At 40.8% G+C, this 25,462-nt stretch overlaps 1 protein-coding gene across 1 annotated transcript in view; it reads right to left on the bottom strand.

Annotated features, from left to right (window-relative positions):
- The window catches only part of PAIP2 (poly(A) binding protein interacting protein 2), a 67,456-nt gene extending 42,209 nt beyond the window's left edge, over positions 1 to 25,247 (bottom strand). Inside the window, exons 1-2 of the mRNA XM_044069842.1 lie at positions 25,136 to 25,247; positions 6,096 to 6,243 (exon numbers count right to left, since the gene is read on the bottom strand). Coding sequence (XP_043925777.1) covers positions 6,096 to 6,233 — 138 coding nt within the window. The 5' untranslated portion in view covers positions 6,234 to 6,243; positions 25,136 to 25,247. The remainder of the gene's footprint in view (positions 1 to 6,095; positions 6,244 to 25,135) is intronic.
- Between the last annotated feature and the right edge of the window lie 215 nt (positions 25,248 to 25,462).

The raw sequence follows: 25,462 nt of genomic DNA, 5'->3' as shown, positions 1-25,462 counted from the left end.
AAGATAGCTGGAGAACCAGGAAAGAGTTTTTTGGGAAGTGTAGAGATTTGACAGATGATTTAACAGATGGGTGTGGGAGATGGTATCGAAAGCTTTAGATAAGTCTAGTAGAACAGAGTCTCGAGCTCGACTGACAGAATGTAAGAAGGATAGAAGGGCTGTGTTGGTACTGTTTCCAGGGCGGAAGCCATGTTGGGTAGGAGAGAGTAGCTGGTGTTCAGTAAGGAATGGCATGAACTGCAGGTGTATGCATTTTTAAAGAAGTTCAGAGATTGATGAGAGGACGGCTATAGGGCAGAAATTGGAAACATTACAGTTTTACACCACTCTTGTGGAGTGGTAGAATAAATGCAGAATGCCATAGTATGGGTACATGAAGTAGTGATCCATTTATCAAAATGCTGATCGGGAGAGCAATACTGTGGCAATTTTTAAGGAGGAGGAAGGAAATGTTCTAGTCTTCTGCCATCTCTTCCAAGCTTTATCTCAGATTACTAGTACTTTTTTTGCAGACTGTGTGCCAGGGTGAGTGACTGATGTTAGTTCTTTTTGTGCAAAGTGGTGTTATGCTGTTGAGTATCCAGAAATACCAGTCCAGAAGAGAGCCTTGACTGTTCTAGTGGGAGTGGTAATGAGTTGTGTGAATTCAAGAAGATTTAACCTACTGGCTGGGAAGCCTGAGAAACCAACTGATATTGACACTCAGGATGACAGTTCCACTGGAAATATTTTTAAGACATCGAGGGAAGAACATTCTAGTATAGGAGTGTTGGGACTATGGGGAATAAACTGTAATGCAGAGTTGTTTAGTTTTAGTGAGTTTTAAGGCGGCTATGAGAATTTCAGCATTACTGAATTTTGGGATGGGCTTGGAGTAGGGAAAACTGGATAAGAGTTGGCGTAGGTTACACCTACCCCTCCTGCTTTTCTGCATGTTCTATGTTACAGCCTACAGGAAGCAGTTTGGTGTCTTGAATATTTGGCTATTTGGCTTCAGTCATGTCTCCGAGACTGCAAGTATATTGGGGATGTGCTGCGATAACCACTCAGGAAATCCGATTTTGTTACACATGCTACGTAGGTTTAAATGCGACTACAAATAAACAGCAAGTTAGAGAAGGGTGTACTAGAACAGATGAGGAGTTGGAAGTAGGTCCTGCATTTGGGTGATGTCCCTACATTGGGGTAAAACAGAGAAGTGGAAGAGAGAGGCCGATATAAGTAGATATTAAACAAATGTAAAATTTTAAATTTTGTAAAACTTGACGTTGTTTGACTTCAATAGGCTGGCTGATATGTTGGGAGTAGCTGTTTGTTTTTCAAAGCCTGTGTTGAATGTTACAGATTTAATGAAGGTATGGACATCTTGGGTACTGACTGAAGCAGTATGCATTAGAAAAGAGCTGGTGTAAGGCAAAGGCGGTGGATTGTGGCTGGATACTGGCATGCCATTTTAAGAGAAGCAAGTAAGAGTGAGAAACAGGGAGAAAGAAGAGACATGGTAGGTGTGGAATTAGTATAGGGGGTTGAAATATGTAGAAAGGGATAAAGAGGCTGTTAAGATCAATTCAATTGGCTGTTTGGGGTGGGGAGGGAGTATGAGATAATACAGACATGCACGTGATTGGTTGTAGAGGCATAAAGGGGTGGAGTAATTGATGTGGGGGTGGGGCCGGGGAGCAGAGTGATGGAACTGGTCACAGCAGATCAGGAGTGAAGAAAAAGGTCAGTAAAGTAAAGCAATTTGGGCAGTTACTATAGCAAATTATTTTGGTCACTGAAACAATGCTTAGTACTGCTTCTTATTTGAAGAGCGAATGACAAGGGAATACACAGAGGATGACCACCACACACACACACACACACACACACACACACACACACACACCCCAAGGGAAATTAATGGAGAGTTGAAGAATTGCAAGTAGGAAAGCAAACATTGTACACATTTTAGTCCACAGCGTTAAAGTATGGAATGGGTTAAATATATTAAAAAACAAACATTGGGATTGGCGCAAAACTTGAGGGAAGGAAAAACTAGTACAACTACCAGATATTAAAGTGGGGTAACCTATGTAGAACTCCTAATGTGGGACCAACTGTACAACCAATTTAAAATGAAAAATAGGGAACGGTTAGCAATTACAATTTAGAATGGGAGGGGGAACAAGTACTCCCCGGTGATGTGCGAGGCACTGCTTATGTAAAATAGTAGAGTAAACTGGCTAAATAGACATATACATTAGACTACCAAGGTAGTAGCAGAGCCAAAACAGCTCTGCTGTAATAATAGAGCACAAAGCCACTGGGGACGTCAAGCATAAGGGTTGTAAGCTATTAGCAGAGGCAGGCTTATGACCTAGAACTGAAAAGGAGAAAGCAAAGGGTACATTAGGTTAAGGGCAATGACAGCTAAGCAATAGGAGTGACAGAGAAAGGTCAGTAGCCATGTTTAAAGGAGGTGCAGATTATATAGTAACAGATAAAGTCAGTAAATAGATAGGGAAGCAGCAGTTACAATTACAAAGAAACCTATTACACAGTCAAGGTGACAAAATAAGACAGGAAGTAGAGCAGAACATTAATTCTAAATAAAACAGCAGGATTACTGCAAAAGTTTTAAATTGCCAAAATTTCCAATTGAGAAATTTGATAACCTTAAATAGTTAACATATATGAAATTAAAACATTTGCGTTACAGCTTAAAGCATTGTCTAAATCAATTAGATCAGATGTATATACTCCTGATGGCAATCGCTACAAGAATCATAAACACACACACCTCTGTGCTAGAACCACAGATACTTGGCGATGTGCAAAAAATGTACAAGTTAATAAACACATGGGAGCTGTGTGTAAAATATAAGTGCAATGAATGAAAAGATATAGCTGCTGATAACAGATTATATCTGTTTAGCAATTCATAATATGCACCAAGTCATTCAGCAAATTTGGTGATGATAAATACATCAACAAGTTATAGCAACTCTCAGGAACTAGCATACTGTAGCAGCTTACCACTATTAAATCAGCACAAACAGAGTAAGACTGCATGAGATAACAAAACAGCAGTATAGAAAAGTAACAGTGCAGACCACCACTTCAGTTAAAAAAAAAGAAGATTTAAAAACCACAAATTTAAAAATGGCACTTGCACATTACCAGTTCCGTATGGGGACTGCTAACTCGAGACAAAAAAGAAGAGGATGGCGGAGACAGCCAGGGAAGAGTTTTAAATGGCACAAGGCATCCTGGAAGCCAGGACAGAGTACGTAGCACAGAAATTCAATGTACGTTAAAGTCAGACAGTCTAATTGGACCTGGCTGCAACAGACCATGAGTACATAAACAAAATCAGTAATGTAAGGCTGTTTGGGCCATTATTATGGTACAGTCTTTTGGTCGCTAAAACTATGCTTAGTACTACCACCTATCTGAAGAGCTAATAACAAGGGAATATACAGGGAAGAAGAAAAACACAAGGAAATATGGAGATTAATGGAGAGGTGAACTGTGAGTAGGAAAGCAAACACTAACTGCAGACTAAAAGGTGTACTACATATGGGAATGGCTTAAATACATTTTGGCACCTTAGTGATAAAACGTACGAGGGAAGGAAAAGCTACTACAACTGCCAGATACTGAAGTGGGGTCCCTAAGTAGAGAACTGTCAGGACAAATTAGAAAGGGGAGGGGAGGGGAGACCAGTACTTCCCAGTGATGTGAGACAAGACAACTTACATAAAACAGGAATAGTGGCGTAAAATGACTAAACAAACACATAGGTAGGTACTAGGCTATCTGCCCAAGGGCATTTATAAGCCTAGCCAGAGTGTCGGCTTTTGCCACCCCACTGATTAATTAACTGATCCTCAGTCAAGCAGAGCCAATGAAGTGATCCCAGGGGTGTATTTTCTGTTACCCATCCACTCAAGATTTCTCTTGAAGAGTGTTAGTGAGGGGCTCTGCCTCATGTAATTTGGAATTTTGTTCCAAAGCATGGGGAGTCTCTGTGACAGGAATCTATCCCTCCAGCATGTTCTATTTATTGTTGTGGCGAGGTTTAGCTCACTAGAGCACGTGGCTCGCAGTGACTTGGATTTCTTTAGGTGGAGCATGTCCATCAATTCTGAGTTGGACATGGCTTTGTAAGTCAGGCAGAGATCACCTCCGAGTAAGCGATATGCCACAGAGTACAGCCAAAGTTTTTTCAGTCGGGCTGCACAGGACATATGTTTGAGGCCAGTAATCCTCTTGGTGAGGTACTTTTGTGGTCTTTCCAGCTGTTGGAAGGGTCTTGAGGTACATCCCAAATGGGACATTGTACTCTATGATGGGTCTAATGAGTGACGAGTAGAGGGGCACTATAACCTCTATTTCTAGATGCAAACCCTTTAGTAATTAGATGGACCACATAGAAAGATTTCCTAACTACTATGGCAATATGATTGTCAAAAGGAGAGATTACTATCTACCTGGGTCCCCAGCTCTATTACCTCTTCTGTATTAAGGGTGCTGCCACCTATGTGGTAATTCGTGGGTGTTTTGTTTTTCCTAAATGGGATGACTATGCATTTTTTGGCATTTAGCTCGAGGCCATGACTGACACTAGGGGTCAGTCTCAGTAAGGCCCTTTTGGAGGATGTCGGTGTCAGCCGGAGAGTCAATTATGGCTCCCAGTTTGCAGTCATCAGCGAACTTGGTTAGCCATAGTCCTCCTACGTTTGCCTGTACTTCTGAGAAGTATAAGCCAAACAGTAGGAGTCCCAGGACCAAGCCTTGCGGGACACCACTTGTGACTGGTTTAGAGAGTCAGACCTGGAGCCATACTTTAGACTAACAAAGTAGTAGTTGAACCAAAAAGGTTCCGCTGTAATTATAGAGCGCAAAGCCTAGAAATTAGACTAAGTAAAAAAAAAAAAAAGAAATTTTCTAAACAGACAGGAAAAAGCGCTCCACTTTAAGTATGACAGTCTCATGCACTCCATTAAAATACAAAACTCCTAGTTTTCCCCGAAGAGAAAAAGGTGATAAAAACACAGATTACAAAAATGGAAAACTTTTCTCCAAAGGGAGCTTATCATTCTAGCAAAGGAACAGCACCAAACTGTCAATTCTTGAAAGCCACAGAGCAGTGTACTGTTCGGCGGCAGTAAAGCTCTGAAGGACTTAGCTGCCAAACTTGTCTTTTAGTCAGGACAGCTCAGCTCACGCTGCTGCTGATAGTTTGGACACTAGAATGTGCCCTGAAGCTTTGGAAAACTATGCTATATCCTTGGCAAGGTATAACCCATACCCAGGGCTACTACAGTAATTATCAGTATTAATAAACATTTTTTAGGTTTGTCTGTATATGGATAGGCATCTTACGATCTCAGTTATAGCTTGCTTAGCACAGCCCAAAATATTCCTTCCCAGGCTGAGACTGCAATAGCCTACTGTGATCAGTGCTTTACTCCACTTAACACATTCTCAAACTGGGATAAGGGAAGCAGTCAGAGAGATTATCTGCCCAGAAGTCTTTAACACCCATTGTACAAAATGGACACCTTTATTACAGTGTACTAGTACAGTGCCTGCCTCAAAAAAATAAACAAATGAATGAATAAAATAAAAATGCAGAGCCAAAAAGGCAAACAATCCCACTGGATCATCTGGACCACTACAACTTTAAAGCTCCTAAAAAAAAATGTTTGACAAATTATTACTGTTTTTGACAGATTTAAGGCTTTTGCTAAAGAAGAAATCAGACGTGTGTGCGCGCGCACGCACATGACATGGCTAATGGGTAGTAAGACCAAGTTGGATAAATGAGATTCCTTTCTAATGACCTACTCAAAAAAACACAAATGCTTGTATACAACCACCACAAATACCCCAGGACAAAATAAGGCAATAGACAGCTTGTGCGAGTGCACTTTTGCCCGACTTGCCACTCCCCATTCCACTACACTAACAAATCTTTCCAGAAATCACATATGCGGGCCCAACAGGTTTGTATTTCCATGTAACACCTTTTCAGCCAGCATAAATGACAAAAATAAAATCCCACATATCAACAGCTGCAAAGACGGCTACTCAGGAGAAATGCTCACCTGTCTATTAAACTCTTCTTCATTTTCCATCCACATGTACTCTGCAAATGGATTGTCATCAATGTACGCTTGTGTAGTTAGGATCACGTCATCATTCACAATGTTTGGAGTACTGCAGCTACGGCTTGGGTCCTTCATGGCAGATAACCTTAAAATAAGAGGATAAATGCTTCACATTTCATTCAGTAAAATATAGATTTAAGTCCGAATGAGAGACATGGTATGGCTGCAGGCCTACATTACATGGTCCTTGGTTGAAAGCCAAGGGCAAGTACATACTACAGCAGGCAAACAGAGCTTGTAGGAGTTCTGCTGAGGACAAGGCTCACCTGTGGCTGCTGAATAAGCAACCAGCAATGACTCACACGTGATCCACTGCAGAGGGTAAACCAGGTAAAACTCAGTTCATGCCAAGCTTAACAGGCATTTGCCAATAAATACTTTGATGGGCGTTATCTGCCGCAAATGTGTCTTGCACACACACGGGGCAAACAATGAAGACTAACATAGAAAGCAGCTACTGCAGGTATCTGGCAACAAAATATTTACACACTAGAAAAGGAAGATCACATTTAGACTGACATTTGACAGTATAAGCAAATAATTATATACAGTAAAGAACCGGGAGCAGTTGGGAGTGGAGGACATTTGAGGAATGTTCTGTCATTGTAGAGCTTCATACATACAAGCAAGTTCCTCTTTACAAATGACAATCCTTCCAAATGATTCTTTAGTGCATGCAAAAATCACTGAAACTGCAGTAGAGAGACTGCTCTAGTAAAGTATATGAACGGTGATGCATGTTCAAGAGATGAGCAAAGTACAACTGTAACAGTTCCACTTACCTGCAACAGTAAACGGTCACAGAACACACTGCCTTACTGGCATTTAGGGTAGTAGTGCCCCGTCACCTCTGGCAGCTACCAAACTCAGAATCCCTCCCACTGCCCATCTATGGATTTCATGGATCATCTGGCAATACAAAGACTTCATTACAGACCCACAGACAGAACACAGTTTTCTAGGGGGCCAGCAGGAAGAGAAGATGGTAAACACTTTCTGCCAACATCTAATGTTCCACACAAACACAAATTCTACAAGGTCACGGAACAGCACTCAATGAAACACCTATGTACATCCAAAGAGAGATGACGGGTGGGTACTGCCAGTTAAGGCAGTGTGTTCTATAAACATCTACTGTCACAGGTTAAGCAGAATTCATACAACTGTACAGCGTTCAACAAGCACACTGCTTTACTGGCATTAAGGGTAGTTTCCAAAAACTAAGTCACCCTGGGAGGAAGGAAAAAGGGTCAAAAAGCCTTTGGAGAATGGTCCCTGTGAAGTTGGCTGTGGATCTAGAAAAGGCATCCAGCTTGCATTGTTTCATAAAGGTATGGACAGAGGACTAACTTACTGCCTGTAGAATACAGAGTGTTCCACTCCTTTCCAAAAAACGCCTGAATAGTGAAGCAGCAATGCCTTCAGGCATCTACAGTACATAGGATAATTTCTCCTTTGTATGTAGGATCTGGAATGACAACAGGAAAACCACTTTAGGCATAGGGCATAAAAAGGATGAGTTTTCAAACTCCCCTTACTAAAACTGAGGCAGGGATGACTCACCATAAGAAATCAAGGTTTTCCAGGTTTAAAACATGGAAACAGCTCAATGACCTGGTTCAACTGAAAGTGTTAACTTTGTTCAAGCACAAAATTAAGAAATCCCAAGAGTAGTCACGTGTTTTGTAGGTGAGCAACCAGACTTGAGGGCATGCAGATACGGTCTGATCCAACTGCAAAGTATCAATGACCAAAATACAAATCCTGAAAGAAGAATGAGGAGACAAAGGATAACCCTTCTCACAAATAAAACAGCCAGTGGTAACCAAGCACTGTCAGCAGAGCTCATTGTTAATGCAACCATTTAAACTGACCCAGAAAATATAGCAAACCTAGTAGCAGACAATTTCTTCTCCAACTTCATGCCGCTCTCCCCCCTTCAACCTTCCCTCAGAAAATGCCAAATATAACTCTCCGTGCTATCACTAAAACAGGTCATTAATGCTCTCACTAAGGTCAGGAACAATGCATCAATGGGCCCAGACATTATCATGGGACGCCTCTAAACAGCATGAAACATGACCTATCAGGCCCTCTGGAACAGCTCTAACTGTAGCAGCCAAACAAGCTTTGGAGAACAGTAACAGTCATCCCTCTGCACAAAGGCTGGCCATCTACACACCGATAAGTCTCACTAGTCTCATATAAAGCCAGGGAAAAAATCATGGAAATGACCAATGACAACATATTAAACCTCCAGACACTGGACCCAACCCAATATGGTTTCATCAAGGGCACGTCATGCCTACTTGCTCTCTTGGATATAGATTCATAGGTTAGTACTAGGCTAATTGCCCCTTGTGGGCCATTTTAAGCCTAGCCAATTACCCCACGTGAGAATCAAACCCTGCACCTTATGTTTACCAGGTAAACACCTTAACCATTATGCCATCCTCCCACCCTGTATACATTTATGCTAATTTTTTCTCTTCTTTCACAAGTACCAACATAACATACATGTATACTTTTCAAAACCAATGATTAACTGAAAGTACAAAATTGCTTACATTTCTCTCTTTTTCCTCCCGAAGTGCTTCATCATGCACGACATGAAAGGGAAAAGGTGAAACAGATGTATAGCATGTCAGGTGAAATAAAGTTGTGTAATACAGCAGACTTCCTCTTATCCGATCTCACTTTAACTGGCCATCAAATTTCTGCCATAGCAACAGAAAACCCTCCCATCTGTTCATAGGTAGGTACTAGGCTACTGGCCCTAAAGCCTATATCAGCCTAGCCAAAAAATGTACCCTGGCTTTCGCCACCCAAGAAAATTATTTTCATGTGCCCCTGTCGAGCAGGGCCACAGAAGTGATCCCTGGGGTGAATTTCCCCATCCAATCAAGATTTTTCTTGAAGAGTGCTAATGAGGAGCTCTGTTTGACATAGATACTTCCTCCTTCCGAGTTGCTGCGGTACGCATGGAGGTTTGTCACATTACACTGGACACCAAGTAAGGCAATCTAATGGTAGCGAGTTGGCAGAGTGATAACCTAGTATTAGTTTGTCAATTGATTTTCGACAGCCTAAATGTATGTATATATATATATATATATATATATATATATATATATATATATATATATATATATATATATATATATATATATATATATATATATATATAAAAATTGATTTTCGATAGCCTAAATGTGTAAATGTGTGTGTATAAAAAAGCTTACACTTTTTTTTTTTTAAAGATAGGAGCACCATGTGTCCCATCAGGACTACTTCATATAAATGAAATCCCACTTATCCGACTTTCGTATCAAGCAGAGACCATCAAAAGTCCACAACATTGACACCAGCCGGAACACAGACGTGTAACTGAAGGCAAGTAACTGCCCGGCCAGCATGCTGACTTTTGCCCCCATCCACAGTAGTGCAATCTTGGAGTTAGTATATTTAATTATGATGGTGTGGGGGGCAAAGCCCCCCCCAACCCCACATAGGTGTGTTTTCTCTGGGTTCGTTTCAGTTTGTTGGGTTGGCCAACAGGTTACTTACTTTTAGTTAAATGTCTGTGTTCCGAGCGGTCGGTGTTGTGGACTTTGTGTTCTCGGCTCGATGTTATGAAAGTCTGGTAAGTGGGATTTTGTTTTCACGAAGGGGACTCGTCCCATCTCTCAACTTCTGGAACCAAATCTGTTCCAATCTTTGATCAGTGGTTGTAAATCCTCAGCAAAACAACATAGTTGAACTGCTGTTTTTTCCCCCCTAAGAACATGCTGACACAGTGTTATATCCCTGCAATCTAGGGCATATTAACTTCTTCAAAAGAAGTTTCAGGCATGCAAACTACTAGTGCCATTCACCAGTGTCTGCAATGGGATTCATTTTTTTGTCCCAGTTGTTCGACAAATATTCTGTACTGATTTTAAGTGGTTTGCTTTTATAAACTAGGTCATATCAAGTAGCGGGTCCCCTACGAAATCAACACGCACAGAATCCCGACACCCAAAATAGAGACAAAAATCCCAAAATCCCACATTAACAAAATGTTGAAAGCTTGAAATTCAAAATCGCGAAACATACATAAAAGCACACACCACCCTCCCCCCATAACCAAACAAACCACCCTACACTAAAGATAAGCAGGGGGCTTCACCCCCCTACTTTATTATTCTAAATCCGAGATCGCACAAACATGTACACAAAGCAAACTCACACCCTCACATTACAGTCACACACACACACTTACACATACTAAAGCCCCTCACAAACACTTACACACACATACTTACCTGAACCGCACCACCAGAAGCGTTAACTAAAAATACCTTAACATCAGGATTTTGAATTTCGCTCTTCTGGTCTAATGTGGGGCTTCGGGCTTTTTGTCTTGGTATTTTGGGCGCCAGGATTCTGTGCGCTCGGTAGTGGGCCCCCAAGCAGGACAGTACAATCATTTGTTCGGGGCTTTTTCTTCAGAGATATAAATATCTATGTGCATATTTTACCACTTGATTTGCAACACTGTAGCAAGCCAAAAATTCATCCCAACCATAAACCTTGAACACAAGTTGGCAGTTACTCCCCATGCTATATGCAAGACTAAAACACCCCTACTTGTAAAGTTTGCATTTACAAAAAAATCCCTCTGATAAAATTGTTCGCTATCCAAAAAGAAGTGGTCCGCTACATTTTTACTTAACATTTGTTTACCGAGAAAGTCTGACTGGGACAGAGCCTATTTTCAGCAGAGGCCCGGGGAGAAACACCCCACACATATCTTTGGAATATGGGAGGCACAGAGCATCCAGAGGAAACCCACGTGAATACAGAGAGGGCATGCAGACTCCTCACAGAAGGCACCCCAGCTGAGAATCTTTCTTCAACTACCTTTACTGCAGACAGGAAAAGAAAGTACAGTTGCACAAGTTGTGAGGGAACACAGAGTCCTCAGATGATGAAAGACCTTCAAGGTGTGAATCATTAGTGACTCCTTGATACTGATGTGCTTCCATGTACTCTTGGGAACTACAAGAGGCTTGCACTTGCTCCCCCACGTGAAATTGAGGGAATCTGAAGAGACCGTACCAGAACTGAAGGGTAAAACGAAGTCCTGAACGGACAACTTTTTCTCTCCACCACTGTAACATATCTGATGAAAGGAAGAACAGACAACTGGGACTTCAGGGAATAAAGGTGCTTAATCCAACAATTTCAAACACACTACTGAATTTCTCTAATGTGACTATGAGTCAGTGGAGTCATGGATGCCATCAGTCCAAGAATTTCTAAGAATTTTTGAGCCAGGGCAACATACCTCTTGGATAACTCCAGAACCAGTTTGGTTAAGAAAGGCGCTTCTCCTCAGGCAAAAGCGCCATTCTTACACTGCAGTTGATAAAGACATAGAAAGATAACCTTTATGAGGTGGTCAGGCACAACTTCCAGAAGTTCAACTTGAACCATACAAGACTCTTTCCAACAATTCCAAACACTGGAATGCAGACTCTACATAGATCAGGAAGTCATCCAAATAAGAAAAAAAAAAAATGGATACCCAATAATACATACAACTACAAGTCTTTCGGCTTCTCCCGGCTAGGGGTCGCCACAGAACTCCCGTCCACTAATGACTGGCAGTGGATTTTTACAGTGCAGAGTTGCCAGCCCAACACCCAACCTTCAAAGAAGGCACGCCCATTCACGCACACACCTACCTGCATGTCTTTTTTTTTAATGTCACTCGACTGCGGGGAGGATATGCAGACTCCACACAGAAGGCACTCCCACCTAGAATCACACTGGAGAACCTTTTTGCTGTGAGGAGAAAATGCTAACCACTGCACCACCGTGGCCACAGACAGTGGGGTCACTACCAGAGCAAAATATTTTGTAAACATTCAAGGAGTAGTTGACATCCCAAAGCACAATACACAACAGTGAAAGACACCAACAGACAACAAATCTTAGAAATGACAACCAATAGGCATATGATGATAGGCATTCATCCAAGTTCTGGCAGGACACGAAGCACTGTTTGCAGGGTGAACATCTTGAACATAAGAATCTGGATGAAGGTATTCAAAAAGGACTGGTCCAATACTTGGAAACACTAAAAATTCAGGAATAAAACCCCTAATTCTCTCGAAGGAGACACCAGTTCTACGACCCCCTCTACTGAGTCAAGTGTATGCTGGGGTATAGAAGAGAACAAAAGATTGGTCCAGTGTAAGAGGAACTTCTTCAATGGAGGAGTATGGCCTTTCCACTCCCATCAGTAACCCTTGACAGTGTTTTAAAGGATACGAATAGCTGTAGTACCAGACACACAAACAGACTCAACGGGAGTATTCAAAAGGTAATTTTGTAAGTCATCAGAAAAATTCTGACACTGAAACCAAGCATGCCTCCTCGTCACCAATGACAAAGCTGCATTTCTAGAAAAAAAGGACTCTGCTGCTTCTAATGTACTGACACCTGAGAAACACTAGAAACAATACTGGACAATCCTTTTGCTCAACCGGCAACAATGCAGCAAACTCTTCTAAACTATTCATACATCTAAAAACAAATTTCCATATAAAACACTAACAATTAAACACTACTTCAGTAGACTGTACCAGCTTCTTCTCCTAAGATTCTAGCCACTTGCCTAGTTTACGGAAAAAAAAAAAAAAAAATTATTAGAAACGGTAGCTGAAGACAGAGAACTTGGGTCCGGAGATAAAAGATGGAGACCCTGCAAGGTGAGGGAAACCAAACAATTCCTAAACATTTTTTCAGGGAGATCTCAGTAAGCAAAGGAGAACCAACGGCTTTCTTAAGAACATCTTCCAATACTGGCATCACAGGAGGGAATAGCTGAAGGATAGGAGCCTCATTCTTCAAAAGATCATGAACCCTGACAATCTCGGTTGCAGTAGACTGATCCCATTAAATACATCCCTAAATCTAGTCAGCATTTGGGAAAAAAAAAAAAAAAAGAAGAAGGTGGTCAGCCTGGGTTCCTGTAACTCCTTGTCAGAGGAAACAGATTCGATACAGCCATATCAAAATGCTGGCAACAAATTCCACACCCCTGACTTCCCGTACATCAAGTATTTGGTTCTCCTGTACCTGAACCAGGCACTGGCACAGCCCCAGAAGATGCAGCTGACCAACACATGCACACAGTTGTGCTACCAAAATTACACGAGGGGACCAGGAGATGAAAGGTGGCAAGTGGTGTGATAGCTTGCTCTTTCCAAGACTACTGCACAGTCACAAGACGTACACTGGGGCGTTTTTTACTGTTTCCTAAGTACAGACAAGGTAGACGGCTGGGCAAGGGAAGAGTTTCAAATTCCATCCAGACAGGGGGCAAAAAACTAGCCAGGTCAGTCCGGTGAAGCTGCATTCCCAGTAAATAAAGGGTAACACCCCTATAATTTTCCCTTAAAATAGCAATGTGAAGACTAAACAGAGAAATAATCCAAATACTGTACTGAAGACAGCCAGTAATTTGGTAGTTACACTAAGCACCAACAGACCAAAAAAACCCAATAATTCAGTAAATGGTTAATTTCAGTACACACACACACACACACACACACACACACACACGTGTATGTGTATATAAAGTGTTGCATTAGCTTAAAATGAGGAATTCCATATAAAACTTAAAGATTACTGTCAGAAAACAAAATGGCATCAAAATAGTGATGCCATTAAACATCAACTAACTGAACAGACTTGAGGGACAGGTGTATCTCGCTGCTGTGAAACAGACTTACCAGTCACACAAAAAGTTCATCCCTGTCCACATTCAAACGCAACTTATAGCCATGAACAGGGAACAGAAAACTTACCCCAGGACTGTCCCCTGTACTGCTAATGAGCAGAGGCAACTCCTAAATGCTTTATTCCATACATGGGTACCTTCAAATGATCCCAGTTAAAATTAAATTACGGACCATGGGATGGGTAAGACCAAACTATAACCGAATGGGATAGGTTATTTTGAGCATATAAAGGTAAACTGACTAGGCTTAAAATAGCACGCTCTTGCAGCGGACGGGTACTTCACATCCAAGGAGTCTGAAGCTCTGAACCACTGCCAGAAATAGTAGGGCACTACAACCCAAATGCCAATAAGGCAGTGTGTTCGAACATCACTTTGCATGTGCCTTTATACTGTTGACATCAAGACCAAGAACTGCCAACATAAGATTGTAAGCAGTACCTGGCAAAAAAGCCAGATAATATTATGTTATGTCATGCAGAGAAAGTCCACTGCCAAAACATGTAAGTGTTTAAAGCTCAAAAAAGTGGGTGGGCTTTAACTGCCTTCAATTCCTAGGCAAGGAAATTTGAAGTATAGGCAGTTTTCAGATTTACTATACCACACCAGACCTACACTGTAGTGAGAAAGCTCAAAATGGAGTTAAATTGCAAATGATGGCAGATTTTTCCTTGAGACTAGGCATCCCCCATATGCTAACAAATCTTTGGAAACAATCGCATCTGGCTACAAGACCCAAATAAGAGTAAACTGATGTACATGGATTTCTAGGTTAGTAGACATATTTGACTATTTCAAAGAGCAAATGTAACCTCATGGATAGAAAAAAAAATTACAAATGGAGAATATTAAAAGAACTCGACAAACCTTAAATTCTATGACAAAGCCAAATTATAAGAATAGCTGTCAAAGAATAGAAGATAGTTAAGAGCGCCCATGTTTCTCAAAATCAGGCAAAGAAATTAGAAACCACTGTTATACAACCACATCCAATTAAATGTGAAAATCCTTGGCAAAATACTGGCTAGTTAACAAGATAACGTACTGCCCAAACTGATAAAGCATGACTTATTAAGAACACATTTGGGAGACCCGAACTTAAACTGTGGCTTAATATATTCAGGAAGGCACTAGAGCAACATAAGAAAGCTGCTGCATTACTGACAAACTTCCAGAAATCAGCTATGATTGCCTAATCTGTGTACAAAGCAGATGGGATATCGGTTTAACATCTTAAACTAAAACAACACACCTGGGAGTGCAGCACTACAGTGTCAGCAATCCAATCACTTAAGAGTGGAAACTGAATCCACATCCTTATGGTCTTCCAGCACCAAAAGCAACAGTGCTACCTGTAGAGCCACTGACACTTCAGAGATCCTAGACAATCCTACTTGCTTTGCAAAAGATTGACTGCCCCTCACATTCCAAGACTTTATCCTTTGCTCCCTATGTAGCAAACCCCCCCCCCTTTTTTTTTTTTTTTAAAAGGCACAGTCCAGCTAATGCACATTATAATCCAACTAATGTAACAAATGCAATGCAAGGCAACATTAAGGTGTGCCTGCTAAATGCCATGTCTCAAACTGCCTCTCATGCATTTGAGACATATCCACATCTGTACAATTACTGAAACATGGTTTAAGTTTTCAGACAGGTCTCCCTCCGCACATGATTTCTGGGTCTATCATGCCTTCGGAAATTATGGCAACTTTGGTGGCATGTCCATATTTGTTAGGAATCATTTCTTGTCTAGACAGATTCCCAGAAACCTACAAACAGAATTCTGTGAGCTCCAAATTATGCTAAACAGGACAACTATTAGTCTACAGCATGTTACAAGACACTCTTTATGTTCCCTGAAAGTGATGCAAGGTTCCTAAACATGTTATGAACTCTCTAGAAACAACAACTCCTGTGTGTTTAGGACTTCACGTATTCCTCAATAAATTGGGGTACCTATTATCTCTAACACAGACTATACCCAAGAATTGTTTAACCAAAGCCAAAAACACAGCATCAATGGGACTGGACGGTGTCCCAGGCTGCGTCCTACACGTAGTGTGAAGTCTGATGAGATTATGTTGTCACTTCCTGTGACTCAGAATTTAAATCCTATAAGTGTTTTTAACTCATTTTTTTAATTGATTCTTAAACCTCTGAGGAAGCTACGTGTCAGTAGCGAAAACGCTTTTTTGTCTTCAATAAAAACTAGCGTTAAGGACTACTGGACTGTTTGTGTTTGGGAAGAGGACTCCCGTTGTGCATTTTCTTGTTGCTGGTTTATTTACTTTTGTTTCATCAGTTCGTATTTAGTATGGCTTCGGGTAGTCCGCCCTCTCCAAACACACCCAACATCTTTTCAACGACCCCTGTGAACAACAGCACTGAAAATGGGGACGTTGCTACTCTTCTTGCAAATTTAACAAGAAAGATTGATCAGTTTAATGTTCGAATGGACTTTTTACAGCAGGGTAACCTGAACACGAACATCAGTTTACCAGCTTTCAACATGACAACAAGAACTGGTCCAATAAGTGGTGGTTCTGCTATTTCAGCGGGCCAACCTATCCTTTCATCTGCACCGAACGGTCAACAAACGTGTAGCGCTACTGGCTTGGGTTCGGGTGAGAGTTTTTTCTTACAAGCAGGACAACGTACTCAAACCGGAGGCAATTCATCTAATAAAGACGCTTATGGGTCTACAGGACCGGCGCGTCCTCCGGTGAACACTATTACAGGTAACCCAACGAATAACACTGTTTTTTCCCTTTCCGAATGGATGGGGAATGTGGGCGCTTTTTCATTTTTAAATAACAATGACGAAAATCAAGGCAGGACTAATACTGACGACTCGACATTTTCTAGCGCTCATCTAACAGAAAAACTTAAACTTTTGGACAAAAAGGTACTTAAGCTAAGGAAACTACAGCTGGAATCTTCATATTTCCAGCAATGTTTGGCGGAGAATCTGGTTCCAAAAGGACTCAGGAACAACTTCTCCCCTTCTGGACTACTAGTCAACGACTCTTTTTATAATGACTTGAGGACACTTTTTCAAGAGCAAGGTGCGCAATTATTAAATACCATTGTAAAACACTATTCCTTACACATCAAAACTTTAATAGATGAAATTAACATTTTAGATAATGTCATTAAAATAGACACTGCTTTTTTGCAATTTAAATATGACTATGACCGCATCTTTGTCAGCATAGATGCACTTTTGACAAAACTTAAGAATAATAAAAACAAAAAACTTGAGGGATAGGGTAGCTTACAATCAAGGAAAAGCTTACCCCTACCTTATGGTTTCAGCAACTAATACCACGCCTTTTAGAGGCGAAGACAGTTCACTTTTATGTACTGATGAAATGGACTCTGCAAGAGCAGATGCTAATGATGAATCTGGTGGAGAAGTCCATCAAGGTGTCAGGCGCAGTAATAGAATAAAAGGTAACCAAAACAACAAAATTGGCTACAACAATAATAATAAAGGTGTTTTTTTAGGACAACGGAACCGCAAGACACCTACCACCAACAACAGGAACAGACGGTACTAGTTGCTAATGTAGACTTTGATTCCCCTTGTGAAGAGGGGTTGCCTAGGATCATCACGAACAACAAAGGTGACTTCAAAGTGTACAACTTTTCTAGTGTTAACATTGAAAAGGAAATGGTTGAGTTACTAGCACTAGGTTTTACTTTTATTCCTAGTGTCACAGGTAATGTAGCTAAAACTATCATAGACTTAAAATGTTACACACACAAGTTAAATTTGAAATTGTTGTGCGGTGATGTTGGAAATGATGGTCCTAGGGGGTTGAAAACACCTAGTGCTTTCAACCCTCCAGTACACAATAGTTTACAATTGTTTGAAACTATATGTGAAATCGATTTGAGACACTTTTTTTCTGAGTCTCAAAAGAGTGTTAACGGTTCTAACTTTAACATCTCAAAAGAACAACAAATGGGGTTGCGCTACCTTGCTGAACTTCCCGTAAGGTTTATCAAACCGGACAAGGGAGGTGGTGTTGTTGTATTTGATGAGTTCCAATACAAAGAAAAAATGCTGACTACTCTTGACAGTTCTGCATACGAGTTGGCATCTTTAAATGAAGTTAACACCTCGCAAAGGCAAACTAGGGTGTATTTCAGGGACTTATTTTTTGGAAGGAAAAATTGGTGTAGACCTTTTCAATTTCATTGACATTGTTCCTCCAAAAGTCCCAGTAATGTTTGGGATCCCTAAGATACATAAAAACGTTCGGGATCCCCCTATGAGAGCCTTGATAGATGCACGCTCTTCCATCACCTACCCTTGCTCACGACTGATTGACAGTATTTTGACAAAATATATAAAAATACTTCCAGGCATCTGCAAAGATTCCTGGACTTTTCTTAACAACATCAATGCTATTCCATTTGACATTACCAACAATTTTTTGACTATTGACGTCATCGACCTGTACACATCCATTCCACACTTAGAAGCGGTGGAATGGATAGGTCTCCTTTTGAATGAGTTAGGAGCCACCAGACCTGAAATTGACTTGGTGACAGAACTACTCGACATAGTGTTGACCTCTAATTTTTTTATGTTTGACAAAGAGTTCTACTTGCAGAAACAAGGGGTGGCAATGGGCTCCCCTTGCGGAGCAAGTGTTGCGAATCTCTTTGTAGCATATTGGGAAAAGCATTTCCTGTTTAATAACAACGACTTGATGAAGAATGTCATCTTCTATACTTGATGAAGAATGTCATCTTCTATACTAGATTTTTAGATGACATATTTATACTGTTGCGTGATGAAGGTACTTGTGCGAAACACTTTGTAGATGTCATCAACGAAACTACACAATGCTTAAAATTTACATACAAATTTTCCACGAAGAAAATTAATTATTTAGATGTCAAACTAGTGAAAGATCTTGAGAATAAAGTACTAACATCAACAGTGTTTAGAAAACCCACTTATGTCAATTCATTTTTACATTTCTCGAGTCTCCACCCTTTTAGACAAAAGCGGTCAATAGTCAAAAGTCAATTAGTCAGAGCTGGTAGGATGTGCAGTACTTTAGTAGACTTCACAAAAGAATGTATCTTCTATTCTTGAATCGGGGCTACCCTGAAAACTTGATCGATGAGCTTACAAAAAGAGGTCAATCAAAAAAGGTTAGAAGGATATTACAAACCCCTTCTAAACCAAAGCAATTCTTCTCTGCATGACCAAATTGATAATTTCACAACACCAGATATCAACATGACAGAGACTGAACAGCTGATTGTGGTTGAAAATGTGGAAACTAGTTCAACAGAACAGATTGAACACTCTTTCATTTTAAGCCTTGTTACAACTTTTAACATGGATTCCAATGTAATTAGGTCAATTATATGTAAAAATTGGCAAATTATTTCTAATTCACCAACACTTTTGGAAAAACTAGGCCCTCGTCCTAATATAGTATATAAAAGGGCCAGTAACTTAAAAGAAATTTTACAAAGGAACACTAAAAGGCATTTGTTTAGCAGACAAAAGGGTACACTCAAATGTGAAGCTTGCAACTTTTGTAAATATATGAAACCAGGTAACTCATTCAATGTCAGGAAAAAGAAATACCAGATTCACCACAGAATAAACTGTCAAACTTCTTCAGTTGTATATATATAGCTTTTTGTTGAGTGTTGCCCAGCTTTTTATGTAGGAAAAACGGACCGAAAGGTCCGTGAAAGAATATATCAACACATATATGCGATTAAAAAGCAGAAAGATGAGAATGCTTTAGCGAAACACATTGGCATAAACCCTGGGCACACATTCTTGTTTATGGGCATAGATCATGTTCCCGTAGATATTAGAGGTGGTCCAACATCACTCATTTTGGAAAACCGGGAGCTTGAATGGCAACTTTCTTTAGATGCGTTCAAGGCTCCCGGTTTAAATGAAAACTGCAACATCGCTGCAGTTCTTAAATTACGGAGTTATTTGCGCTAGAGAACTACCTTAAGATTGGGTTTTATGACTACAATAGTTTATTAAAACAATGTACTTTTTTATTAAAATAATGTACTTTTTTGTTTTATGAGTTCTATTTTATCGATTAGATGGAAGGTATATAGTACACTTATTTTTATTTATATACAATAGTGTTTATGGTTAACACAGGTTTCGCCTGTAGGTTTACAGCAAAAACCATATAAGAGAGCTTTTGGGAGTACTATACATGTTTTAGACCAGATTGTTGTTCTTATAATATGCTTTTCATTACTGTTTTTATTAAGGTCTGAAAAAGTATGCACACACAATTTTTAAGATGTAATTGTTTTTGTATACAAAAAAATCACGTAGTGTGAAGTCTGATGAGATTATGTTGTCACTTCCTGTGACTCACAGTTTAAATCCTATAAGTGTTTTTAACTCATTTTGTTAATTGATTCTTAAACCTCTGAGGAAGCTACATGTCAGTAGCGAAAATGCTTTTTTGTCTTCAATAAAAACTAGCGTTAAGGACTACTGGACTGTTTGTGTTTGGGAAGAGGACTCCCATTGTGCATTTTCTTGACACTAGCTCAAAGACGAACTAACCCCTCACCTAAACACACTGTTCAAACTCAGCCTCTCCACAGGTTACGTACCAATAGAGTGGCGCACAGCAACAGTTATTCCGCTCCACAAAGGTGGAGACACAACAGACCCCGGGAACTATCGCTCTATAAGCCTGACTAGCTTGGTCTGCAAGGCTTTGGAGCACATCATCATGGAACTCATTAACAGAGACATTGGGAACCTCCAAACACTGGACCCTCCCCAGTTCTGCTTTAAGGGCAGATTATGCCTCCTAAACCTGGTGGACTTCTTTGAGACAGTTAACAAGGCTATAGACGAGGGAACGGTGGTACACACAGCCTACCTAGACCTCGCAAAGGCCTTTGACACCATTCCCCATTCTGGTATTATAGACAAGCTCACCAGCCTGAACATAAACCCCTACATCACAAGATGGATTGCCACCTGGCTCACGGACAGAACTCGCATGGTAAGAGTTGCGGGAGCTAGGTCTGACTCTAAACCAGTTACAAGTGGCATTCCCCATGGCTCAGTCCTAGGACCCCTCCTGTTTGGCATATACTTCTCAGAGGTACAGGCAAGCACAAGAGGACTATGGCTAACCAAGTTCGCAGACAACTGCAAACTAGGGGCTATAATTGACTCTCCGGCTGACACAGACATCCTCCAAAAGGGTCTCACTGAGATGGACACCTGGTGTCAAAATAATGGCCTCAAGCTAAATGCCAAAAAGTGCATAGTCATCCCCTTTGGAAAAAACAAAGTACCCACAAACTACCACATAGGTGGTAGTCCCCTAAATACGGAAGATGTAATAAGGGATCTGGGGACCCAAGTAGATAAACTCTCCTTTGATGATCACATTGCCGAAGTGGTTAGAAATTCCTTCTACGTGGCACACCTGATCACAAAAGGGTTCGCATCCAGATCAAAAGAGGTCAATGTGCCCCTCTACTCATCGCTCATCAGACCCATCATAGAGTACAATGCCCCATTTGGGATGTATCTTACAAGACACCTGCAACAGCTGGAAAGACCACAGAAGTACCTCACCAAGAGGATCACTGGCCTCAAACAAATGCCCTATGCAGCTCGACTGAAGAAACTCCAGCTGTACTCGGTTGCATACAGCCTACTCGGAATTGATCTCTGCCTGACATACAAGGCCATGTCCAACCCAGAACTGATGGACATGCTCCACCTAAAGAAAAGCTTATCACCTCGAGCCACACACTCTACAGATCTAAACTTCACCACAACAATAAATAGGACATGCTGGAGGGATAGATTCCTGTCACAGAGACTTCCCATGCTTTGGAACAAGATTCCAATCTACATTAGGCAGAGCTCCTTGCTAACACTCTTCAAGAGAAACCTTGACGAGTGAATGGGAAACAAAGTTTATCCCAGGGATCACTTCAGTGGCTCTGCTAGACAGAGGCACAGGGAACTAATCTAAGGGGGTGGCGAAAGCCAACACATTCTGGCTAGGCTTATAAATGCCTTCGGGCAGATAGCCTAGTACCTACCCACCTAACCACCTAGTACCTACCCACCTAACCATGAACAAAAACTCTCTGGACCAGATTAAACAAACCCACTAGAGGACATATTCTTGACCCGTCCCTTCAGAATTTGTTTAGAATTCTCACAGTACCCCCCCCCCCCCCCCCGGTTAAACTAGCTCGTAAACATATTTCAAATCTCCACTGAAAACAATGCCTCACAGTTTAAGGATTTCAGGATGTACTAATGTCACCAAATTCCATGAAGTTTCAAAATTCACTAATTAGCAACATCACCCCAGATATTACCACAGCAGGTAGCTCCAAAATGGATGCAGTCCCAACCTGATCTAAACATAATGGAAAAACCACCACCTTGGTGGGCCAGCCCAAAAAAGAAAAACAGCAGATAAAAAAAAAATGCCCTCATACCAAAGAATTGTATCTAAAACCAGGGGTACAGGAAAATAATTTTCTTGGGTGGCGAAAGCCAGGGTACATTTTTTGGCTAGGCTTGTATGGGCCCTAGGACCGATAGCCTAGTACCTACCTATGAACCTATAAAATACTATTACAACTATTAAAGCAACCCATGAACTTAGGTTAGCACCCAAAGTTAGGGACACAGTTACAAACAAAGTTATGTTAGAAAACTGACCTGATAAACTATGACATTAAAAATCATACCCAGCTACGCAGACAGCAGTCGATTGTCAAGGGCAGACCCTGTCTAATGAATCTGGTTAACTTTTCCAAATGGGTAACAATACTGTTGACAGCAATCATGCCATCCACACATACCATTCCTTGACCTGCCCAAGTCATATTACACCATCGGTAATGTACAAGATGGAAAAACGGGAAAAGTAAACTAGTAATTGAATGTGCAATCCCGTAACAGAACTCAATAAAGGCTGCCCCACAAAACGTCACCAAAATCAGCAAAATCAGACTCTTCAGTCCAAGGTAATAGTCCACGATGGTTTAATACACAACACATATTACACCATCCCCTTGCCAAAAGTTAGCAATGTTAATGCATAGGCAGCAATACAGACAGCACACTGGCTAGAAGACACTAGCCACATAATACAGGTACAGATACTTCCACTATAAAAGTGAACAAAACTTAATTCCCCAAAACTGCATTCAGGGGAGAGGGCACAACAGTGTCTTTTGCAGTGGGATAAAGCCACGACCATGCCAACTCAAAGAAGGGTGGCATTCCCCTAGAAAGGTCATCACAACTGGCAGAACTCCCCAACAGTCGCACACATACCAAAACTAGTGATCTAAAATTTCATCAGCAAATATAACAGTAGAGACAAGTATATTATACAGCGCATTCCACATCCCTGGCACAGTGTACCGCTTCATTTTCAGTAGAAGTCCATATTCCTTCAAACAGAACTAGATTGGATGAATATTCAGAAATTCACTCCTGGTTTGATTATCATTGTACCTAGTTAAGTGTTGGGCCAATCAAATGGTTAAAATAAAAACAATAAGAGAACCGAAACACAGCCAGAGTAGCTGCATAAAACAATTAATAATATGGTGGGCGCTTTCACTGGTTCAACGCGCTTCCCAGATTAAATATTTTATGCAGTACCTCAGGCCGTGCTTCGGTTCTCTTATTTTGTTTGCATTTTATTTACTTTTCAGTCGTTTATAAGTGAACCGTTAATCGCAGTCGCTTTTTTATTGACAATCAAATGGTTGCCACGACTCAGACTCTTTTTGTAGCTTAGGAAGCTGTGATTTTTTTCGCACTTAAAAGCAAACTGTACAAACGGTTTGTTTTGACATGTACATATCCGTAATCACATAATTACTTTACCATCGTTTCCAGATCACAAGACAAACAAAGCAAAGCAGACAAGAGGTCATATGTGCCTTGCCAAGACCTACCCTCAGTCTCTCCCACATTTTGCAAGAAAATAGACGCCTATATGACCTTGTACAAATTTAAGAACACTCATCGAACTGCCCAACCTACATGAGGGGCAGACTACATAAAGTACACGTGACTTACATGCGAACAACAGATCCTTATTACTGTCTTGTTCTGACAGCGCAGACAGTATTGCTCCGATGTATACATTAGTAGTCGCTCTCTCTCTGGGTCCGCTATGTAAACGGGCCCCCCTCCAGCAAGGCAAACTAGTCAAAAAAAAACAGAGTACAAACCCCGACTACGGCACTGAGTCCATCTGAGACACGCGTCTATAAATAAACAAACCGCCAGATAAACAGCAGTTTAGTAACCGTTCTAATTTTCAGACATGACTAGTTACTACCAAACCAAACAGCCTTATTAATAAAAAGTTGATAACCAACCCGTATATTAAACATTTTTTGAGACGATCGGCATCACTAGTAGAAAAATAAGTCACAGTACAAAATACTCCCATTGTCTCGGGTGCACAACTACATGTTTTTTCAAACCTTGGGAACGAGTTACTACATGTATCTCACCAATGACATCTGTAACAAAGCGCAACCCAAACAATGATCACACTGCGCCTGTGCCACAACAGCTGAAAGACCAACTTCGCAATGACATTGTGAACAGGCAAAGTGCACACTGAACTAAACATAGGAGCAACCTAACCACAGCTACTTAGCTCTCTACATTAAAAAAAAATTAAACCAATTACTAGCAATACCTACATTTCAATGCCAACCATACCTCTCACTTGACCAACAATTTTATCAGGCAAAATATGCACCATTCCTCACAGAACCTGTAGTGTTCTGGCAAATCACTGAGGACTGAAGTCACTAAATAATGATATACTTGGAGTTTCACGCTTCATATCCTGCAGAAAATGTACGTTAAGCTTAGAAAATTGGTTAAATATTGTTCTGATAATTGTATTATTCTAAGTTTGTCACTGGTTTTGGGCCTTTATCACACACACGCAAATTTTTGGCTTTGTCCAGATTTCTCGCACATAGAGGTTGAGAGATATGATCCATAACTTGTACAGTTATACTAGCTGTTGACAAAGCATTTAGAACAAATTATAAATAAGCGACAGAATAATAACCAAATGCAACATAAACAACTGAAACAGTATCTCATAGCCTTAGCTACAGCATTCCGTACAAAAATCAAGGGCTCAACACAAAACTGAGCACGCTCGTGTTGCTATTCTTCTACTCCAAATAAAAATAACAGGTGCGCGCTAGTTCCGGCGGCCTTCAAGTCACTCAGGTGAAAGCGCCAGCCCTGGCGTCTGAGGCGGACAGCGCACTCGATCATGATACCCGGATGCGTGTTTGTATTTACACTATCACTGTTCAATCCGGTTTAAGTAACTGGTAAAACGGGACAGGAGTATTGAAGACTGTAGTCTTTCAAAATTAAGAACAAAGAAAATAGAAAAAGTTTTCTACTCATCCTATTTCTGTCGCACAAAGAAAGGAAGGGATA

This window comes from Protopterus annectens, chromosome 4.part0 (assembly GCF_019279795.1).
Source record: "Protopterus annectens isolate FY-2018-M chromosome 4.part0, PAN1.0, whole genome shotgun sequence".
In the NCBI taxonomy this organism is placed as follows: domain Eukaryota; kingdom Metazoa; phylum Chordata; order Ceratodontiformes; family Protopteridae; genus Protopterus; species Protopterus annectens.
The sequence above is the reverse complement of the archived record's forward strand: the minus strand, read 5'-3'. Positions and strand labels throughout refer to the sequence as shown.